The following is a 19,758-nucleotide window of genomic DNA, read 5'->3' as shown; positions in this document are numbered from 1 at the left end:
TTTCTGATCTAAAATTTTCACTTCCTGGAGGAGACTTGATTTGTCATATTTCAAGCACACTCCATCATAAACACTGCATAACCTACTGCTGTATGTCAAATTAAAATCTGTTGTTTTTAATGGCTAATTATAGTGAATGAGGCACACTATTCTGAATCAAGAAACTCGTATGAGTTTTTTTAAAGCAGTTAACATGGTCTCTGGTTTAATCCACTGTATTAAACAATACACGTTAGTAACCCTTATATAATCAGGTGATCATATAAATATCATACCACCAAAACAGCTCTCCAATAAACCATGTGGTGATGAAATCCTCTTTAGTTATGAAACATAATATATTAGATGATGCAGTTACACACATAATTAAGCACCTTGCTGTCCAGAAGAGCTTGGTATCCCCCACCATTAGGCAGCAGTTGCCCGGCCTGTATACTGGCCCCTCCTACCTTCACCATCCGTCCACTCAGAGGGTCAATGTAAGACTCACTAAGCAGAACTCCTCCTACAGGCAGCACAGCTCCTTCAAGAACAAAACACAACATCAACACTCTGACGACAGAGTAAGCTTAAAGATAATGTCGAAGAATCACCTGCAGCTCTAACCTGTCACTGGATCAAGACTGACCCCAACAGTGAGCACCAGATTCCCCGTCCTGGAGTTCAGCATGGGATAGCCTATCTGTATGGGCTGCTTCAGGCGGGTGAGGGGACAGACATGCAGCCCTCCCAGTGGGTAAACCAGTCCAGACTGGGGATGGATAGTCACTGCCAGGATGGGCACTGGGACTCCTGTGTCTGGGTCTGCCATAGGAGCACCCAGCTGCAGTCTCTGGCCTGGTTTGAGTCCTCTGAGCCGAGTGCTGGGCAGAGGCTGGTCAGCGTGTCGGGAGGTTGGGTAAGGGATGAAAAGAAGGAGGGGACTGTCCCACTTCTTGTTGTCTCCTGTGTGAAAGTAGCACAGGTTAGTTAGACAAATGACCTCGAAAATCTTTCATGCTAATTAAGTAATATTTTTGTGTGATATACTAATGCTGCACTTAAACACATAAATGCCACTTTTGTGATTATTTCCTCCACTTATTATTTGAGTTTATTCGTGTATTTACATAGTAGTACCATTTTCCTCTGACATCACACTTGAGGTGCAATGCTTTTATGCTGTGAACACGTTAAACTGCTGTGTCCAACATAAAAACTCAAGTATATGTTAAGCAAATGCTTTGCTAACATTACCGCTAGCAAGTTATTTAATTTGTGCTGTGAATCTGTCCACATTTATTGAATGCAACTGATTACAGATGGTCTACTATAAATGTTTAACTTAGTTAACCAAGCAGCAGTGAGTATAAATGTGGCCTGAAGATGGTGTACGCCACCTCCCTCAAAAAGCACGTGATCTACAAAAACAGACCTTGTGGTAAAATATGCACACCTGTAAGCAAGCTGTGACCCATGCGTATGAATGTTCTGGAGGCAGTGGGAAACAAGTGCCACACACGGTGAGGTGGTGAAATGAAGCAAGTTTCTATATGAATGTATAAAAAAAAACGAATTTCATCCACATCATCAAAAGTGGTTTCCCCTTTACACATGTCTAGTGAGCAATATTTTACCTCTTAATATAAAAATGTGTTAACATTTATCTTTTATAAACCTGCCATACATTTATCAAAGTCTCGTCATCATTTTATGTAGAAATTCAAACACCAAGAAGCAAGAAAAGAACTGCTGCCATATGTACATTATTACATAATGGCTTTTTTGTTATCGCGGTGTGATTTTGAGTTTGAATAAATTTCACTTTGATGAAAGACACACAGAGAAGTGGAGACATGTTTGCTCCACACAGATGCATCTTCACCCTCACATCGATGAGCAATTAATTGAGGAAAGTGAACTCTCACACAACCATAATATAATCTCATTTTCATTCATAAGGAGCTTTGCATTGACCATTTAAGGTTGAATGTAGGCATGTACAGTGCTTAACACATTTATTAGACCACCTGTCATATTTGTCTCAGAGACCATTCAGCATCATGAAGTGCTTTAATGCGGACTCTTTCATTTTCAGTCAGCTCTCCACGTTTTACCATTTTGAACAGGAATGAGGAATTTCAAACTGAATTCACCTTTTTATACCCAAATTTTTGTAAATCAGTACATTTGAAAATTCATGGATAACAATAATAATTATATTTTAGCATTAAAAATATCATTTCGGTTAAAGAGCTTCTACATATTGTTGTATTAACCATTGCAGAAACATAAAAAATGATTTTGGTCATTACCAATACTGTAAGTTTAGGGCAGCTGTGGCATAAACCTTACTTTGGGTGGTGGTCTAATAAATTTGTTAAGCGCTGTATATGGCAGAACAGAAGGCAGATATGTGCACACATTTCAAGGTGGATCAGTATTTAGAAAGAGAGAATTGCATGAAGATGTGCATAGAAAACATTTTATCAATCTGAATTATTTTTAGCAAGCACAACTTCAGAGATACACTTTTTGTCTGGATTCAGGATTGGAACAAAAACTACATTTTGGGTGTTCAGGGTCATTTTTGCTGCCTTGGTATTGAAACAGGTATCAACTGATTTTGCCTGTCACATTAGAATTCTAAATTCTGGTATCATAGTCCACAACAACCACCCCCTAACCACAACAACCCTGTTCTGTACAGTCTATGACCTAAATTAATCATTCCCAAAGTCTGGGTTAGGACCCACTGGGTTGTGGGAGATTATATTTGGGATCGCAAAATAAGTTTTTATTATTTGTTTGCTTAAGTATTTAATGGGACATAAATGTCTGCAATACACATTACAACCACAGTAGGGCGCTCCATCGTATAACTCTCTCCACCATAATAAAACAGAAAACAAGGTTCTACCAGCCACTGGATGGTCAAAGAGCTAAAGGCACCATTATGCATCCTTGGCCAGAAAAAGAAGAGCATTGTTTCAGAGCAGACATCCACTGAAGGCCCAAGGGCATGCATGAAAAGAAATCGTATGTGACAGAGGTAAGGTGCCCCCTTCCTCACTCATGAAATAGAAAGTGCCAGGTAAGGACCAGATTGAGTCCAGAATGATCCAAGCTAGCACTGGCCACCAGCTCAACCAACCAGCCAAAGACGGCGAAGAGGGCAGACTTGATAAGCAAACACTAAAAAAAAGTGGGTCACGAGGAAAAAAAAAGTTTTGGAGACAGTGATGTAAACTACCTTTGCTGTTAGCATTGAAAGGATGATCGTCAGATGCCTTCTGGGGATATGCAAAGCAGCAACTTATGTATAAGTAGTATAATACGTGCGGTAATTCGGAGCAGTTGTAGTAAGTATCAGTAGTAGTGGTAGTATTTCCAGTATTACTAGTATTAATATCAATAAAAGAGCAAGTTAATTGGTAGTATTTTGCACCTATGACTGAACATTTTCCAACCCTTTAAAAACCTCTCCTCTACTTACCAGTACATGAGTCAGTGGTGATTACTAAAGTGGAGCTTGCAGGGTCATACGCCACATTGCCAGCTATAGGCATCACCCTGCAGGTCTCTGGGTGGAGAAAGTAATTAGGCGGTACAGGGATGGTGTGGCCACTGCTCAGCAGCATGTGGCTGTGAGCATTTGGCCTGATGAGGCCGGTGACCGAATCAAAATAAAGGACCTGAGAGGCACGAAGGGACCCATCAGTACCTGGAGAGAGGAAGAATGAGAGGAGAGTGAAAGAGCTTTTACACAACAAATGATTACAGCTGTTTAAGGTGAATGAAACAAGACAGTGGACTGAGGAAGCATGTAGACCTCAGGAGAGTTTCTTTATCGTTCTCATGGAGGTTAAATTTTATGTGAAGCTTCTGTTCCATTTCTAAGATAACTACAGGGAGATTTCTTTGACTCAACAATAAGAAGTCATTTCCTGCGACATGGCAATTATTTTTATCTAGTTCTTGAAGGGATCTGAAAGTTTCCATCCACAGACTACTGAGCAGAATCTGTGTGGTTCTGTTTCTGTGTAAAGTAATTGTAAAACATGAAGCTGGATCTGCATGTAGCCATAAAGCTGAGCTTTTGGATTTAAATTCATTTAAAATATTTACCTTTTTTAATAGATATGTTTTTTCTTTACTTAAGCCATCTTGTTGTTGCAGTGCATATTTTTAGCAATAGATGGTGCTGTTTCTCTAAGATACTGTATGTCTGTACAGACATACAGTATGTCTGTACGGGGCGGGAGGGAAACAGAAGGGAAGAGAGGGCAAGAAAATAGAAAAATATTGTGGCAATAAAATTTTGATATAGCTTTAAATGTTGATGCATATTGAATTTTATGTGTTAATTTTCTGTGTCAGTCTTTTATTTAAAGCACTGAATGTGATAAATGAATAATAAACCTGAGAGACTGTTTACATAATAAATTAGCAACAACATTTATATTATAATTAAAATAAAAGAAACATGTTCAAAAAGTAATATGTTTCATTTACAGCATTTTTCATCAACATGTGCAAGGACTTGAGAAATTTTGCAAGATGGGGTGAGGGTGTGGTGAAGTCTGGGAACCGTCGCTGTAACATACTGGTATTTTTCCTGTAAGTGATCTAACTTAGTCGTATTGGGCTCACCAAAGATTTGGTTCTTGGTCAGAACAGTTCCAGTGTCAGGACAGAGCAGCTTGGCCCCTGTACCCTCACCCAACAGTCCCCAGGCCCCCTGACGCTGACACTCAGCTGACAACAGCTCTCCCATCTCATCCACTAGAGATGTTAGTCTCTGGATCAAACTGCAAAGGAGACACAACAGAGAGAGGATGAATACTACAATCATCTTGTTTTTTTTAATAATCTTAAACCCATGAATGGAAGTTTTACTTCTGCTGCTGAAGCTCAGTGGGTGGCTGGGTGCTGTTATAAATCTTGGACAGTAATCTTGTGCACTCTCTGAGATGAGCTGTGAATGCGCTGTAGACCCTCTGCTGGGCCCCCTGCTCACGCCTCAAAACCTGGAGAGCCAAACGAAGAAAGCATACTGTATACAAATAGTAGTATCATGAAAAGAGCTCAGACAATAATTAGAGTATCTGGTTTGTTTATCCAGTTTCTGAAGTGTATAAATGCCAATGCACTAAAAAAATAATCATGAAACTTATGTCTAAGGAAACTTTGAAGTTTTTTTTTTCACCTTTTAAAATCTGGCAGAAAAAAAATATTTATCAATAAAAGCACAAATTACAGTGCCTATAAAAAGTATCAACTCTTTTCAATGTTTAACCTTTTTATTGATTTTATCAATCAGTCATGGTCAATATAATTTGGCTTTTTTTTTAAAATACTCTAATGTACAATAAATACAAATATATGCATAAATATTTCCAAGTCAGTACTTAGTAGATGCTCCTTTGGCTGTAATCACAGCACAGAGTCTGTGTGGATAGGTCTCAACCAGGCTTGCACATCTGGTCACTGCAGTTTATTCCCTTCTCCTTTAAGAAGCTGCTCAAGCTCTGTCAGGTTACATGGGGATCGGCATGATGCTGCCATGATTGATTTATAAAATCAATAAAAGGGTTAAACATCCAAGGGAGTGAATACTATTTATAGTCACTGTATGAATAGATAAATTGACAACAAACAGCTGTTGACTACAGCCTAAGAAATACTTTTCTTTTTAAAAGTTGTCTACACATAAACATTGAAGCAATGATTTTTTTTTTAAATGGGATCAAACAGAATAAAAACCTGCAGCTGACTGTCAATCAGAGTTGTCAGCTGTGAGGCTAGGGTCTTTCGTCGTACCACCTCCCTCTCCACCTCCCTCCGTATCCTCTCATGACCCTCTCCCATCCTTTCTTCGGTCTCAAAGTGTGGGTAAAGCAGCTGCAGCTTCCCTAGTACGCCCTGGTACAGCTCCCTGACCTAGATACACACAAACACATATATGTGACAATATCATAGTAATATAGAAATCTGATCTCAAAACTCAATGTTTTCTCAAATGTAGAGAACTACAGCTAACACTAGTGAGGCATTCATGTTTGTAAGATGGCACAGGCGTCCAAGATGTGCCATCTCCTCTTACATCTTAATCACCTGAGCTGTCCTAAGGGCTGTAACAACAACCTCTGGCTCCCTACACTGCAGTCAAAAACTTGGTGAAACAAACAGGAAGGACATGGGAGAGAGAGGGGTGGAACAAAAAACAGAGACATTCCAATGTGACACCCAATCTGTCACGAAAGCGTTGAACTCTATGAATAAAGGCCAAGCTAGGAAGTGATTGAACTTTGGATAAAAAGGATATGTGAATGTTAGAAACATTCCATTAAAGGTATCATATTTTATCATATTTTACCCCTTCAAGACAAGTTTGTATTGGTCTCAGAGGTCCTCAAAACATGCCTGTGATGTTTGTTGCTGAAAAACACTCCAGTGTAGTATTTTTGTATGTGTAAAAGACCTTCAGTTTCAGCCCTCCTCAGAACGAGCTGTGTCTGTGGCTTTAAATGTTAATGAGCTGTCTGACTCCACCCCTCTCAGGAAATGGATGCAGCTTAATGGATATAGCTCTCCTGATCCTCCTCTCAGCAGCCAGCTGAGGATCAGGAGAGGAGGGCAGAACCTTCTTCTAAGCGGGGAGGGCCAACTGAACCTGGGGGCGGGGCTAACTCCCCACATGACATCATGAGGGGAAAATCTGAGAACTGGGGGTATTTCTAAGTCTGGACAGGCCAGGGGCATATATTTTTGCTAGCAAAGTCTGAGAAAGTGTATTTTGCATAATATGTGATCTTTAATGTGGGAATGTCCAAAACTGTTTATACTTTTATATCTATGAAAAACATTGAAACATTACCTACCCAGCAAGTGTAGCTACATTAGCTTTAGCCAAAGCTTACAAAGCTAAATTGAGCCTCCATTCATGTAAATACTTCTAAAACGGGCCTATAATTTAATTCTTGATTACACCTCTGACCTTTTTGTATTTTTGAAATGTTGCTTAGTCTGAAATGTTTTGTCATGAATATAACTGCCATACTGAATGTGAATAAAATGGAATTTAAAAAAAAACTTCTGAAATGTTGTACCATCAAATTACATAATTTCCTTTCTAACAGAGATAGTGTCTCACAGTAATGGTCTGCAACCTTATGACAAGTAGTCTGAGAACCGCGGTCTGCAGTCATACTGTCTCAAAATAAAGAGCGACAGACCTCAGTGGTAAGCTGTCCCAGCCGTGTGGTTACAGATAAACTCTGTTTGAGTAGGAGACTGTAAAAGGTGTTGCTGCTGAACGCCTCCAGATCCACCTGATGTTCATAATCCCAGAACTCGTCCACAGTGTCTAGGTGTACTGTTATCAAGAGAGAAAGGAGAGAATGAGACAGAATGGATTACAAAAAACAGGTTTCAGACTCTTGAATAAACTTTCGAAAGGCGCAGCTGCTCAAGGAATATCAAATAGCCTGAAAACAGCTCATAAAATTTACTTGAAGAAAGCTTCCATACAACTATTTACTCTTATATTGTTCATGAAGGGCAATCATATGTAACTTTTTGTGACTAGATAAGCCTGAACCTTATTTTGACAGTATCAATCAATCAATATTTTTGTACAGTGCAAATTCATAACTCAAGTTATCTCAAGTTATTTTTTTAAAGAGGGCAGGTCTAGACCATACTTCCTGTTGTGGCCTGTTATAATATACTAGCTTTAATCATTAGTATTATAATAAAAAAGATACACATTATGATAAAGACCACTATTAATCACTAGTAAGGCTTTCAAACAAGTTATAACTTAGCCTTTGTTTAGGTGTCTTGTGGTATATGAGTATTAATATGACTAGGAGGAGTTGTTTCATTTAAACTTACATACAAATCTGGCTGTAGTAATGTTTCAGTTAAAATAAATAAATCAATATGATTTTCTGATATTAAATACTTTACTGATAAAGATTTACATGCCAGAGATCTGATATTAAGAAGACCATTTTAAAATTTTTTTATCAGTTGTAAGATTATAATATGTGGTTTAAATTTGAATGTGGTATCAGACAGTCCAGTATTGAATAACTCCATGCTCTATGAATAAGCATTTTTATAGTGTCAGTAGCCATCATAAAATCTCATCCCAACATTATGTCATTGGAGGTGATTTCCTAAATCCTGTGACATTTGAACTGTTGTCATTTTTTACTGTTAGACACTGCACGTGATATCAGGTGTGTGACAGTAGCCTTTTCAGAGGTAATTGGCTGGGTGGGAACAACACCCAGGGGTCAGTGTCAGTGTTACATAAGAAGACAGCAGGGTCTTCAAACGGCAACAAAGAGACAGTAGGGTGTTTCTGCGTATGTGTAAGAGCGTGTGTGGCATTTGTTGACGTGCTGGAGATTATGTTTGAATGTTAGTTATGTAACAAATTGGCCTTTAGGCTTTCAAATGAATGAGCTGGTTTGCCTTCAAGTGAGTGAGTCTGTTTGTGTGTGTACCTGGTTGAATGGTGTCTTGTGTCATCCTGGCTTGTTGGTTTCGGTGGATCTTCCTGACTGAGACCACCCTTGAGCCTTTGGATGAGTAGTCGTCCATGTGATAGGCCGACTGCAGCATGCGATACTGCGCTCTGATTGGCTCTTTCTCAGGCCATCCATATTCTCGCAACAGTATCTACCAAGTGAAAATATTAGTCTATTTTTGGATTTATTTTTGATGTGTTTATATGAGTTTGTGTATTCACACTAACCAGAAGAGTAACACATATGCAGAGAATGACCACAGCTCCAAACAGCAGTCCTCCTGTCACCAGCCAGTCAGGCCTTAGGAGCAGGTTGCGTCTCCTGCTGATTCCCATCCTGGTCACGTGACGAGGGAGGCTGGGGAAGAACGGGCCGGACTCATAGCACTGGCCCCCTGCAGGTATCACCCGCACGTACTGACAAAAAACAGTGTCAGTTACAGAAACACATAACAGAAGAAATACTGAGGAGTTTTTGATATATTGTTTTAAATCCAGGAATTTGTGTCTAATTATATTATCACTATTGGTGGACAAACTACATTGGGAGTACAGAAACATTCGTTAAACACATTTACATCTCCTAGGACCAACAATAAACCAATGCAAGCTTAGTTCTTGGTTCTTTTGTTGTGCAAAAACACAAGATGAGACAAAAGTAGACATGAATACACAAAACGTGCAGAGGGGGAGCTCCTTTACGCTTGTAAAAAGAGCACATTTAAAAGTCTCTTCACAAAATTCAAGCATAATAATGAATTCATAGAGTGTCTGAAGGCGGGAACAGAAGACAATCCAATAACAATCAAAAGTCTTCATACACTTTCTTGCCATGTGAGTACTATATTTCACACCCAGACATAATTTGTTGCACTTGAAATAAATATCCACCCTCTCTAAGACTGTATCCTGACAGGCCAGATAGACTGTTGCACATACATCCATAGCATGGATATCACATTTATCTGGGCAACCATCCACAATCAGTGTTTGGGAATTGCAGAACCTTTGAAAAATATCAGCGAGGGTGAGTAAACTGAGCTTGACAGGCAGCCACTATCGTTATTCACAATCTGTGGAGCCAGTTGATGAATCATCTGCTGCCAGAGCTAATCACTTCACTGGTGACAGCCAGTGTTTATTTGCTTGCAATACTATTAAATCCCACCCATAACTACTGCCTCGCTCTACTCAAATGAAGCTGATTGGTCCGCCTATCCTCAAACCAGGCACAAACTTTTCAAACCAAAGCCTTGTAAGATGGATCTACCGATGACAGACCTGGAATCTGGACCATCCATTGACTTTTTGAGGTGAGTAACACTGTTCATAAGCTATCAACTTGTGTTAATAGACATCAGACATATATACGTATGTGGAAACAAGCGTAAGCCTTGTGAAACATCACAATGTATTTGGTTGTGGCATTTTTCCACATCTCTCCCAAGCTCTCTCATCCCTGTTTCCAATTCTGTCCACTGTCCTCCTATGTCAATAAAGGCATAAAAAAAAGCCCAAAAATCAATCTGAAAAAAAAAAAGTTTGTCTGAAAGAACAAAGCCACAAATTTGCTCTGCCAAAGGATAGCTTGTACAGCAGGTGCAAATTAATGGCAAAGGTGTGAGAGGGCCTTAACTTTGGCACCAATCAAGCTTTGTACCGGACACCCTCTGAACTTAGTGCTGGTAAATGCAGTTATTTCTAGGGCTAATTTCAAAATGTGCCGTAAAACTTTTGAGCACAAGTGTCCACAATTTATATCAGGCATCCTGACATCAAACACACAAGCACACCTTCAGGACACTTGAAACGCATTTTTGTTGTTGAGGAACAAGCATACCTCCACAAGCAGTGTGAGGGGCAAAACATTAAAAAATGGCTTTGCAAAGGCTCAAGAAGGTAAGAAATGCATTTAACATGTTTGCCTGGTTATAGTTTACACAATGCAAAGAGGTGGTGATCACTGATTTAAAGCACCTCCACTATTATTATTTTTCAATGTCATTACCATGTGCTTATGCTGATGGCTGCTCAGTGTAAAAACATAAACTCCAGGCTGGCTGAAGACCACTGAGAAGAAGTTTGGTGGTGTCCAGGACAGAGTCAGCTCTTCTTCTAGCTGTCTGAACGCTCCCCAGTCAAAGTCACTGTTTGTGTTGTACAAGTTGTCACTAGGAGAGGTGAGATAAGCAATGAGAAAAGGTGCAAAACAGTGTGCAATGCATAAGACTGACATGGACGAATAGATGAAAATCTGACTTACAAATCATACTGAGGATAGTGGCGTGTGTCCACTGTAAACAGCAGTATGTCATTCAGATGGAGACAGGTAGTGGGGTTCAGAACTCCATCTACATTTGTTTCTCTTGCTTCCTTGGTATCCCCCATGGTTCCTTTCCTGCTGCTTGAGTTGTTTTCTCTGCCATGATTTCCAACTTCATTGATATCCCAGATAATGGTAGAGTAACTTTCTAAAAAAAAGGAAACATGAGCACAGGCCCTTTATCACTGCTATGACTAAATGGCAATGATGAGGCAAAAAAAAAACAAACTTTGTTCCTATCATGACCAACCAGCTGAGCTTTTTGTGTCAGGAAACAGTTTCTGAAGCTCCTTTGGGTAGCCGCTGATCAAGCCCACAAACCCATCCTCTGTGAAATGTTTGAGAGACAGTCAGATTAGAATGACAGCAGGCCAGACAGACTGCTACTGTGTGCGTTGTGACTGATGTAGGTCTACCTGTCATCTGAACAATATAGACGGGATGTGAGGAGTTAAGGTGGCTGTTGCACTGAAGATTCCCCTGGGAGTGTTTAAAAAGCATCTTCAATAAGTCTCTTGAGACAGCCAACGCCTGCAATGCACAATATCATTGTTCAGCATGAATAGACACATGTTTTGCTTTGTAATAAAGACTGTATCACATAAAAGGCATAGTGTATACCATTTCTAACCAGGCATGTAGCTCAAAGACAGTTTATGTCTGCATGGGTTTGAAATGAAATAGTTTGCACATGAGGCTAAAAATATGCACCAAAAATTAACCATGCATTTTAACTGTGTATGACTTATTATAGTTTATGGTTCAGGTTCAGGTTTTTCACCATCATTTTGAAGGTGTATTTTCCATTGATACCAGAATTTAAGGTAAAGCTGGGTCTGTTTATCTACACCCCTCCAGGATGTGGGATAAGTGTCCTACAGCTCTGAATCTGATTCTTGCTCCGGTGGCTCAAAAATACAGGGCTGAAGGTTCAAAAGCCAGATGAACACTCTATGGTCAGGCTGTATCAGTTTTTTCTAACTGTTATTGATAGATGCACATTTTTCCTAACCTTGCAGAGCAGATGGATATGCCCATTTCTGTGTTTCCCACTGGCGAATCCATCTTGCAAAGCTCCTGTCTGAACTGTCTGGGCCCGGTTAGAAATTGACAGGACCAGCGTCGAGGGGCAGTACTTTCAGGCTCAGCAGAGTCGTGACGTAAGCAAGCAGCGACAAGAGACCGGTGCAATTATGGCGGAAGACATAAGCATGGATGCTGCTAAAGCGCCAGTTTTATTGGAACTTGACGCATTTGTTGGTTAAAAGAAGAAAATAAAAACAGCATTGAGTTGTTTTCTTTTCAAAAACGACAAAAGTCGTGTACTGACATGTACAGTTGCAATGGTTCGCATTATGCAGTTCTCTATGGAACATAAGGTAAGGATGCAGCTCCTCTTTTTGCAGATAATGTGGTTCTGCTGGCTTCCTCAAGGGGGACCTCCATCAGGCACTGGGGCAGTTTGCAGCTCAGGAGGTTTCACTCCAAGTCTAGGGCTTTGGTCCTCAGACTTGGAGGTGCTTTATCTCAGTTGAAGAAGTTTGAGTATTTTTGGGTCTTGTTCATGAGTAAGGGAAGAATGGACAGTGAGACTGACAAATAGATTGGTGCAGCATGAGCAGTTTTGCAGGCACCAGACTGAGTACCAGACTGTTGTGGTGAAGAGTAGTTGGCTAATACTGATGGACAATTTTTCATAATAACTTCTGCCGTAAGTGTGTGAATGTTGAGTGAATAAAGTGAAAGGGTGAAAAGGGTCAGGAGTATTTTGCAGAGTAAAAGTGCTTTGAGTAGTCAAAAGGGCTAGAGAAGCACTATACAAGCTCAAGTCTATTTACCATTTACATTACTTACAGGGTGACCATATTTTCTAGCATGTATCCATCATTTGCTGCTGACTTTAATATGGATTTGTCATATTGGAATATATTGAATATAGACACTTGAAGTGTATGCAAAATGTGGCAGAATTAATACCTGGTGCTTTCTGAGGAAAGTTGTTCCTTTCTTCCAAAAATGCTGTTCCTTAACAGTTAGCCTATCTAATGCAATGATATGCACACTGAGATTGATTGATACATGCACCAATAAATCAGTAGTGAGCTTTAAAGTGTTGCAGGCATGGTGCGTTATCTGGCTAAACTCAGCACATGGGTTGTTCAAAATCAGGACATATTCGTGCCTTATAGATTTTTGTTGGGACATGGGACACAGCCTGAAAACAGGATGATCCCGGTCAAAATAGTGCTGTCCTAGTTTGATAATTGCAGTGCTTGTTGTCAGAATACTATATGTTATCCTCTTTCTGATCTATGTTTGTCTTTTTCTTCTGAATAAATCCCCTGCTTCTTAAATCTGCTAACAAACCATTAACACTGAACCTCTCCCAAGGAAATGTCAACAAAGAGCTCTTGCCTGCTGTAAATTGCCTGTTTCGTGTTATATATTTCAGAACTTGTTGAGATAAGGTTATCACGAGTAAAACTCTTATCAGATATAGCGAGTTTCAAAATCTGAAATGGTATCTTTTCATTTCTCTCTGTATTTTGCAGGTGTGTTCACGTATGCATGCACACACTATCTTTCTGGGGATTTGCCAATCTACAGCTATCTTCACTCACCTGACTGTCATCACTCATCACCACCTCCATTTCTCCACTGGAGCTGCACTGAAGCTGCAGGTGAGTAGATGGCTTGTTCATGCATAGCCCTTCACATGCAGCTCTTCCGGGAGGCTCTCTACAGAAACACAGGCCAAGCTCTCCATCATATCCCCTGTAGTCCTCTGCAGATTGACACACCTGTAGGACATAACCAATAAAATAATAGGATTGTTTTAGGTAAAGTGTTCTTTTTTTTTTCAAATGCAGATAATTTGTGTAAATCTCTACTTGAAGCTGTTTTTGTAAGAGAGTAGTTCTCACAGGAAGTGTACTATGGTGCTCTGTCATGCATGTAACTAGGTGTAAGGTCATTTGTACCTATGAAGGACAGTGACAAAAATAAACACAGCACGGGGAGAACATTGAAGGCCTTGCTAAAAAACAGGCAGAGGAAGCACTTTGTAGTTAAACATTAAGTGGAACTGATACAAGTCTGTTCTAGATAAACCACCGCAAGGTTCATGGAAGAAAGGGCAAAGACATCTGGGTTGTACTCATTAGCCTCACCTCTGATTGCTGAGTTTTGTCAGTGTCAGACACATCTTCAGAATGAGCTTTCCTGCTGTATGATGTTTTATGACCTGTGCTCTCCTTTACTGTGTTTCCTGTGAGTGATGTAAATGTGCTCAAACCTGCTGCCTGCAGTAAAGAGACCACTGATGTCTATCCAGACAGTCTCCATACTGTGTGCGCTTTTGTCCGTTTCTGCAGACATCAAACTGTTTCTGTAGACATGCACCTCCAGAACTGGCAGGTTGGTAGCCGAGGACACATTGGCACCGCCCATCGCTGGTCTGCAAGAGAGGCGAAAGGGTTCAAACATCTTGTTGTATAACACCAACAGTTCACTACGTGGTCACATTGTTACCTAATGTGCAGGTTTGTTCTTCCATTTATTTATTGAAAAAGCCATTCAAACCATTTCTATCTACCCAGGCCATGCTGGTGAACAAGATATCTCAAGAGAGTTTGAAGGATTTTCTTACAACTTTGCACAAATGTCACTCTAACTCAAAGATGAACAGATTTTTTTTTCAAGGTCAAAGGTCATTAGGTCATATGTTCATCCCTTGCATGTAAACGTTAACCTTGCAAAGCAGATGGATACACCTATATCCCTGTTTTTCACTGGCGAATCCATCTTGCTAAGCTCCCATCTGAACCGTTTGGGCCCAGTTAGAAAGTGACAGCACCAATCAGTAACGAGGGGCAGTACATTCAGGCACGGCAGAGTCGTGACATAAACAAGCAGGAGCAAGAGGCCAGCGTAAATGCTGCTAAAGCACCAGTTTTATCAGAACTTGACCACATTTCTTCATTAAAAGAAGACCAAAGAACAGCAGTGAGTTGTTTTCTATTCAAAAAGGACAAAAGTCGAGTACTTACTTGTCTATAGTCGCCATGTGTTGGGTTATTCCTCCATACCTGCGCACGCGCAGCTTGATAGCTGTTACGTCACGTGTTTTGTTGCTCTGATTGGCCCGTAGAGATGTGACAGACAGAACGTTCATCCAATCATACTCAGAGTTTTTTTCAAAGCCTCTGCCTTTTCTCAAACGTTTCCTATTGAAGCTTTTCCAGATGGATGTGTGAAACACATCCATCTGACGTGTCAGGTTATGCAAACGTGAAATTTCACAAGAACACTTTGAGGGATTTTCTTCAAACTTTGCGCAAACATCCACCATGATGCAAGGATGAACTGATTAGATTTTGGGTGTCAAAGATCAAGGTCATCAGGCCTCAGTGCAATCCCTTGCTTGTCAATATGATATCTATAAAATCCTCTGAGGAATTCTTGTCAGACTTTGCATGAATGACCATTTTGACTCAAGGATGATCCAAGACACAGACATTGATCTCTGAAGACCACGGCCTGACGGACTGTTCATCTGAGATGCTGTATATCTCAGAACGGAAATGCACGCTTAACCTTTAGAAATAAAATCAGAGTAAACTTTAGTTTAGCGTTAGGATAAGGGTTAAGGTAATAGTCAAGATACCAGATTAAAAGCCAGACAGGCAAAACCTGATTACAGGAAAAAATCTCATCCTTCATGAAAACATTCCAGTGCAGCAAGCATAGCTTTTGTTGCTCCTAGCCATGTAGATAATAGAGCTACATATCTACATGGCTAAAGCCAAGCTCACAAAGCAGTTATGTAAGCAGTGTATCTACATTATCTATATAGCAACATTAGCTTTAGCCATGTTTGCTAAACCTCTCATTGCTAAATCTAATTTAGCTAAAGATAACTGACTAACGTAGCTGAAGCTAGGCACACGAAGCAGCTATTAAAGCCATGTAGATACATTAGGCATGTAGCTATGTTAGCTTTAGCGACATTTGCTAAAGCTTACATTGCTAAAGCTACCTTAGCTACATTGGCTTATGTAGTAACATTAATCATGTAGCCTGCATAGCTATGTTAGCTTTAGGTAAAGCAAATGAAGCTAAAGTGAGCCATTGCTTGTGCAACTACCTTTAAATGGGTCTATACATAATTTAATCCCAGATTAGGTGTCTGATCTTTTTTCTGTTTTATTTATGAAATGTTTATTTGTCTATAATGTTTGCAATATGACTATTTCATGAATGTAACCGCTAGACTTTAAGTAGTTTTCTTTTTAATCAAAAACGGGAAATATGTATTACCAGCAAATTACAGCCCTTCTTTTCTGAGATATATGATGTCTCAGAGGAAAGGTCTGTGAGAGTTATCTGAAAAGGTTTTGGAGGATGTAGGTCAAGGACATGTGGCCTATAATTACACCCTTGCTCATATGATTTCTATAAATCACACTACAACAGAAGCTAGGTTAATGTTTTTTCTTGACCTACAACTGTACTTTTACTGTCTTGCAACTGTATTCATAGTTTTCAGTCACAAGAGGCCAGGAAGGGGAAAAATGCTTAGAACAGTTGCAACTACCACTTAACACTATGTGATGCTCAGACACCAGCATTTTACTCTCAGTTTTTTAAATCATGCATTTTCAAGGGCAAGAAATTCATCATCAAAGTATAGGTGAGAGCTGATTAGCTCACATTTGTAAGCACATGTTACTTAGCAATCATATTAGAATCACTGTCAGCTGTCAGTCAGTGTTTTGGCACTGTAAAAACCAGTCATAGTTTTATCAACATAACACAATATTTGATGGCAGTTACAAGCTTTGATAGCAAAGCATCTAACTGCAATAAATTTACTGCTCTAATGGCAAAAGTTCAGGAGGTGACTAGGTGGCCATCTGGACAGGCACAAAGGTCTGGAGCATGGCCAGGAGGCTAACCAGGGCCACAGGACAGATACAGTGAGTGGTCAGGGAACCGACCTTGGGTGGGAAATTTAGAAGGGGGGCCAGGCAGCTGGCCTGGGGGTGCTGGACGGTTCGGCAGGGTGGCAAGGGGGCCCACTTAGGAACAGGCCAGATCCAGAGGGTGACCAGGAGCTGAGGTCAGCAGGATTTTTGACGGGGAACCAGGAGCTGAGGTCATCAGGGCAGTTGACCAGGAACCAGGAGCTGAGGTCTGCAGGGTCAATGGCAGGGAATCAGAAGCTAATGTCAGCAGGGCTGTTGACGAAAACCAGGAGCTGAGGTCAGCAGGATTTTTGACGGGGCACCAGGAGCTGAGGTCAGCAGGGCCTTTGACGGGGCACCAGGAGCTGAGGTCAGCAGGGTTTCTGACAGGGAAACAGGAGTTGAGCTCAGTAGGGCAGTTTACCAGGAACCAGGAGCTGAGGACTGCAGTGTCTTTGGCGGGCAACCAGGAGCTGAGATCAGCAGGGTCACCATCAGGGAACCAGGAGCTGAGGTCAGTAGAGTCGTTGACCAGGAACCAGGAGCTGAGTTCAGCAGGGCTGTCAACAGAGAACCGGGAACTGGGGTAGGCTTGGCCGCCAACTGGAAATGGGGAGCTGTTTGGACTGCCAACAGTAAACCAGGAGCAAAAGTCAGTCCAACCTTGGACAAGAAACCAGGAGAGGGCACTGCCAGGGCTGCCAACAAGGATCCAGACACTGGACAAATTAGGTGCCAGGAGTGGCTGAGCAGCTGAAGGTGAGCCAGGAAGGCCAGGGTGATCCCCCCACACTGCAACTGCAGTCCAAAACCCCTCAAAGAATCCTTGACATATTGATTCCACAAGTAAAGAACATTATGTAGTCTGATGACATTAACCTATGAACGCCAATATTATTTTCATCCTTTGGTCATTGTATAGTTTAAAAAATATATATCAAAACATTTTTCAAACATCTCATTCAAAAGTAAAGGTTGAACATAAATCCTAGTGGCCTTGTCCTTGACTTGAAGACAAAAAATCAAACCAAAGTTTACAGCCTTAACAAAATATCACATCTTCCAGGCCATCCATGCTTCCTTGAATTCTGAACCTGTTATTCATTTTTCGTTTTTTTATTCAAATCAAGGGTGTGAACACTGCACTACACTGTGTGAGTCTGTGCTGCTGTAAAGCCCTCTAGGTAAATGAACTAGGTCAAAAAAAAATCTAAATCACCTTATGTGATCTGATGAGAGAAGGGCTCATCACCCATGCAGGCTGCAGCAGACAAGGAAACCAGACCCTGCCATGAGGTTACCTGATCTAGAGCTCTTTGTGGCTAAAGCTACAGATTGTTCAGTCTAATGTTTCCAAGAGAAGCTACTCTTATATTTGAGTAAACAAAAAATCATTGGCACGAGACATCAGAGTTGTACTTTGGGTTAATCAAATAAAAATGATCTCTGAGGACAAAGAGGAAAGTGGGTGACTGGCACAGTGGGAGATGTTAATGAAAAACTAGTGCTAAATGTTCACAAAAACACCCCAAAGCAGACATGCATGCTGAGTGCAAAAACAAGAAAATTCACCTGGAAACTCTGTCCCTCCCCCAGGCACATGCATGTTTCCTGACCAGGGAGAGGCTGCTGAGCCTGGGGACCGCAGGGCACAGAGGTAGAAAGGCCCGGTTGAGGACAGTAGTGCTGAGGAGGACACTTCATACAGCTGTCTATAGACACAGCACCAGCAGAGGGCCCATAGGTTCCCTTTGGACAGGGGACTGGCGTGAAGCTTCCCAAAGGGCAGTAGAAACCTATAAGCAACAGAACTTCACCTTTACAGTCGCCATCAATGATTATTACTGAGCCAAAAAAGAATTCACAAACAGATAATCACTAGAAGTTACTGTAAAATGCAGTTTGACTCACATAGTAGCCAAAAGTATTATTGAATTATTGATGTTATATTCCTCCATAGTCCTGCTATTGTAGGTGTTCTGTTGTATGTCTCATGTTAGTCTAGAGCAGTAACAAACAGTCTGAAATTTCTTAAATATGTGCAAAGCATATAGAAGACGTCTGTCTAAGAGGCTATAATATGGCATAAGATCACTGTCACCTCACAATAAAACTCAACAGTGCTCCATACTTTTCGGACAGCTCTGGTTCCAGAAGTAAATTTCCCATTAAAACCCTCCATTGATATTTCACAAAATCACTATATCAAAACGTTTAATGCATTAACAAGTGGAGGAGTGGCAAAGGTGGACATATTTTTTACAAGGATGAAGAAACTATGTATCCCACTATCCATTGCGATATTCATTGTTAGAGATAGTTTTCCAAACTTTTAAACCACAAACACACCTTCTTTTTACATGTACCTGAGTTTCAGTGTTTGCTTTTTATGATAATGTAATATATATATATATAGTTTGCTTGTAAATTGTACTGTCATCATCACCTGCAACATGCAAACCTGCAAACTGAGACAAATATTCAGGAATTGAATAATTGTGAAAAGTGGGAGAAAGTATCAAAAAATGATTAAAAGAGGCAAAATACTGCAAAAAGTGTCCAATTGTGTCATAAGTGGCTAGATGAAGTGGCAAAAAATGGCAAAAAGCAGCAAACATTTGATAAAAGTTGCAAAAAAGGTGGAAAAATGGGGTAAAAAGGCAGAATCTAGCAATAAAGGACAAATAAAGGTGGAAAAAATGGGAAGAAAATGGCAAAAAAAAAAAAAAAAGAAAAGAAAAGTCAAATTGTAAAAAGTGGCCAAAAAGAGTAACCTGACATGTCAGATGGATGTGTTTCACACATCCATCTGGAAAAACTTTAATACCAAGCGTTTGGGAAAGGGCAGAGGCTTTGACAAAAACTCAGATTGTGATTGGATGAACGTTCTGTCTGTCACCTCTTTACGGGTCAACCAGAGCAACAAAATACGTGACGCAGCCGCGATC

General features: G+C 40.5%; 1 protein-coding gene across 1 annotated transcript; it reads right to left on the bottom strand.

The window, feature by feature from the left end:
• Window positions 1-765: 765 nt before the first annotated feature.
• Window positions 766-19,106, bottom strand: LOC121516688. Its single transcript, XM_041798080.1, has 17 exons — window positions 19,100-19,106; window positions 18,383-18,654; window positions 14,140-14,301; window positions 13,466-13,645; window positions 11,261-11,375; window positions 11,095-11,172; window positions 10,785-10,992; window positions 10,530-10,692; window positions 8,750-8,938; window positions 8,499-8,673; window positions 7,218-7,357; window positions 5,746-5,922; window positions 4,879-5,009; window positions 4,633-4,790; window positions 3,476-3,703; window positions 818-945; window positions 766-783 (listed from the first exon to the last, which is right to left on the bottom strand). The coding sequence occupies exons 1-17, from the start codon at window positions 19,104-19,106 to the stop codon at window positions 766-768; spliced, it is 2,529 nt and encodes an 842-aa protein (XP_041654014.1).
• Between the last annotated feature and the right edge of the window lie 652 nt (window positions 19,107-19,758).

The sequence above is a fragment of the Cheilinus undulatus genome, linkage group 2 (genome assembly GCF_018320785.1).
Source record: "Cheilinus undulatus linkage group 2, ASM1832078v1, whole genome shotgun sequence".
Taxonomy (NCBI): Eukaryota; Metazoa; Chordata; class Actinopteri; order Labriformes; family Labridae; genus Cheilinus; species Cheilinus undulatus.
The sequence above is the reverse complement of the archived record's forward strand: the minus strand, read 5'-3'. Positions and strand labels throughout refer to the sequence as shown.

Bases quoted from the DNA above. Each gene is read 5' to 3' on its own strand.
- LOC121516688 (XM_041798080.1), bottom strand. The intron at 10,993-11,094 runs GTTGGTCATGAT...CCTTTTTTTTAG, and splicing joins TGACACAAAAAGCTCAGCTG to AAAGTTACTCTACCATTATC. The intron at 8,674-8,749 runs GTTAGTGTGAAT...TTCACTTGGTAG, and splicing joins GCATATGTGTTACTCTTCTG to ATACTGTTGCGAGAATATGG.